At 66.5% G+C, this 1,432-nt stretch overlaps 1 protein-coding gene across 1 annotated transcript in view; it reads right to left on the bottom strand.

Moving 5' to 3' along the window:
- LOC104388668 (UPF0577 protein KIAA1324-like) overlaps positions 1-1,432 on the bottom strand; it is a gene marked incomplete at its 3' end in the record, with an annotated part of 6,027 nt that overhangs the window by 3,087 nt on the left and 1,508 nt on the right. Inside the window, exons 4-9 of the mRNA XM_009997555.1 lie at positions 1,352-1,427; positions 781-909; positions 603-693; positions 424-529; positions 204-341; positions 8-121 (exon numbers count right to left, since the gene is read on the bottom strand). Of these exons, the coding sequence (XP_009995857.1) occupies positions 8-121; positions 204-341; positions 424-529; positions 603-693; positions 781-909; positions 1,352-1,427 (654 nt within the window). The remainder of the gene's footprint in view (positions 1-7; positions 122-203; positions 342-423; positions 530-602; positions 694-780; positions 910-1,351; positions 1,428-1,432) is intronic.

Here is a 1,432-nt window from a genome sequence, read left to right as displayed (position 1 = left end):
AGGGGGCAGTGGCCCCGGCCGGCTCGGGGACGCAGCGCCGGCAGAAGGAGGCCCCCCCCCCCAGCACGTTGGTGACATTCACCGAGTACAGCTTGGCCATGTCGTTGGTGTAACGCCGGCCCTGGCACAAGGAACCCGTCACTATCGTCTCCCCCTGACCCCTGTCCCTCCGGCAGCGGGGTGTCACCCCCCTGTCCCCTCACCTCCTCGCGGTAGGGCGTGCGCTGGAAGGCCCACGTGAAGCTGGTGGTGGCGTTTTTCTGCACCACGTAGGTGTAGGACTGCTTCCCCTGGGGACCTGTCCACGTCTCCACAGGGGTGTTGGTGCGGGATTTGACACCCTGAGGGGGACACGGGGATGGTGGGACCACCCCCCCCTCAAACCCGGGGTGTCCCCTCAGTGTCCCCGTCCCCCCCACTCACCACCATGAAGTAGAGCTCACAGCTGACGCTGCAGATGGTCTCGAAGATGAAGGTGATCCTGGCCACCTCCTTGCTCTCTGTGTCCTCTGGCACTGGGCTCGGGGGGCTGGGGACAGTGTGGGGACACTGCCAGACTGTCCCATGGCCTTGTCCCTGACACCTGGGGACCCCTGACTCACCTGAAGCCGGGGACCACCAGCGTGAGGATCATGAAGTCGTTGTCAGAGGCTCCTGCTGCCGTGTAGATGTAGTCCCCGGCCACTTCCCAGCCTGCATGGGGGACATGGGGACAGCTCAGCGGGGCCCCCAGCTGTCACCTTGGGAGGGGACAGTGAGGAGACAGTGTCCCAGCCCCACCTGCCATCCCCTTGTACTCCAAGTTGATGCCACTGAGGACGGTGGTCTCCATGTGGGGGGGCAGCACGTTCCACCACTTGTACTCCAGCCCCAGCACCGGCTCGGTGCCTTCCGGGCAGCTGAGGCAGCCTGGGGACAGGAGGGGACAGCCCTGCACCGGGGTGGCACCCACCTCCCTTGGGAGCTCCAGGTGCCTCGGTCACCCCTTGGGGACAATGACAGGGACGTGCTTACTGGGGCCATAGGGCCAGGAGGGGACAGCCCTGCACCAGGGTGGCACCCGCCTCCCTTGGGAGCTCCGGGTGCCCCAGTCACCTTTTGGGGACAATGAAGGGGACATCCTTAACCAGGGCTGAAGGGCCAGGAGGGGACAGCCCTGCACTGGGGGGGCACCCACCTCCCTTGGGAGTTCTGGGTGTCTCAGTCACCCCCTGGGGACAACAAAGAGGATGTCCTCACCAGGGCTGAAGGGCCAGGAGGGGACAACCCTGCGCTGGGGGGGCACCCACCTCCCTTGGGAGCTCCCGGTGCCTCGGTCACCCCTTGGGGACAATGACAGGGAGGGCCTTACCGGAGCCCTTGGAGTAGGAGCCGAGGGGGCAGGGCAGGCAGGCGCTGCCGTTGCGGGTGGCATAGCCGGGGTTGCAGGGGG

Source organism: Chaetura pelagica, unplaced genomic scaffold (assembly GCF_000747805.2).
Source record: "Chaetura pelagica isolate M959 unplaced genomic scaffold, ChaPel_1.0 scaffold515, whole genome shotgun sequence".
Taxonomy (NCBI): Eukaryota; Metazoa; Chordata; class Aves; order Apodiformes; family Apodidae; genus Chaetura; species Chaetura pelagica.
The sequence above is the reverse complement of the archived record's forward strand: the minus strand, read 5'-3'. Positions and strand labels throughout refer to the sequence as shown.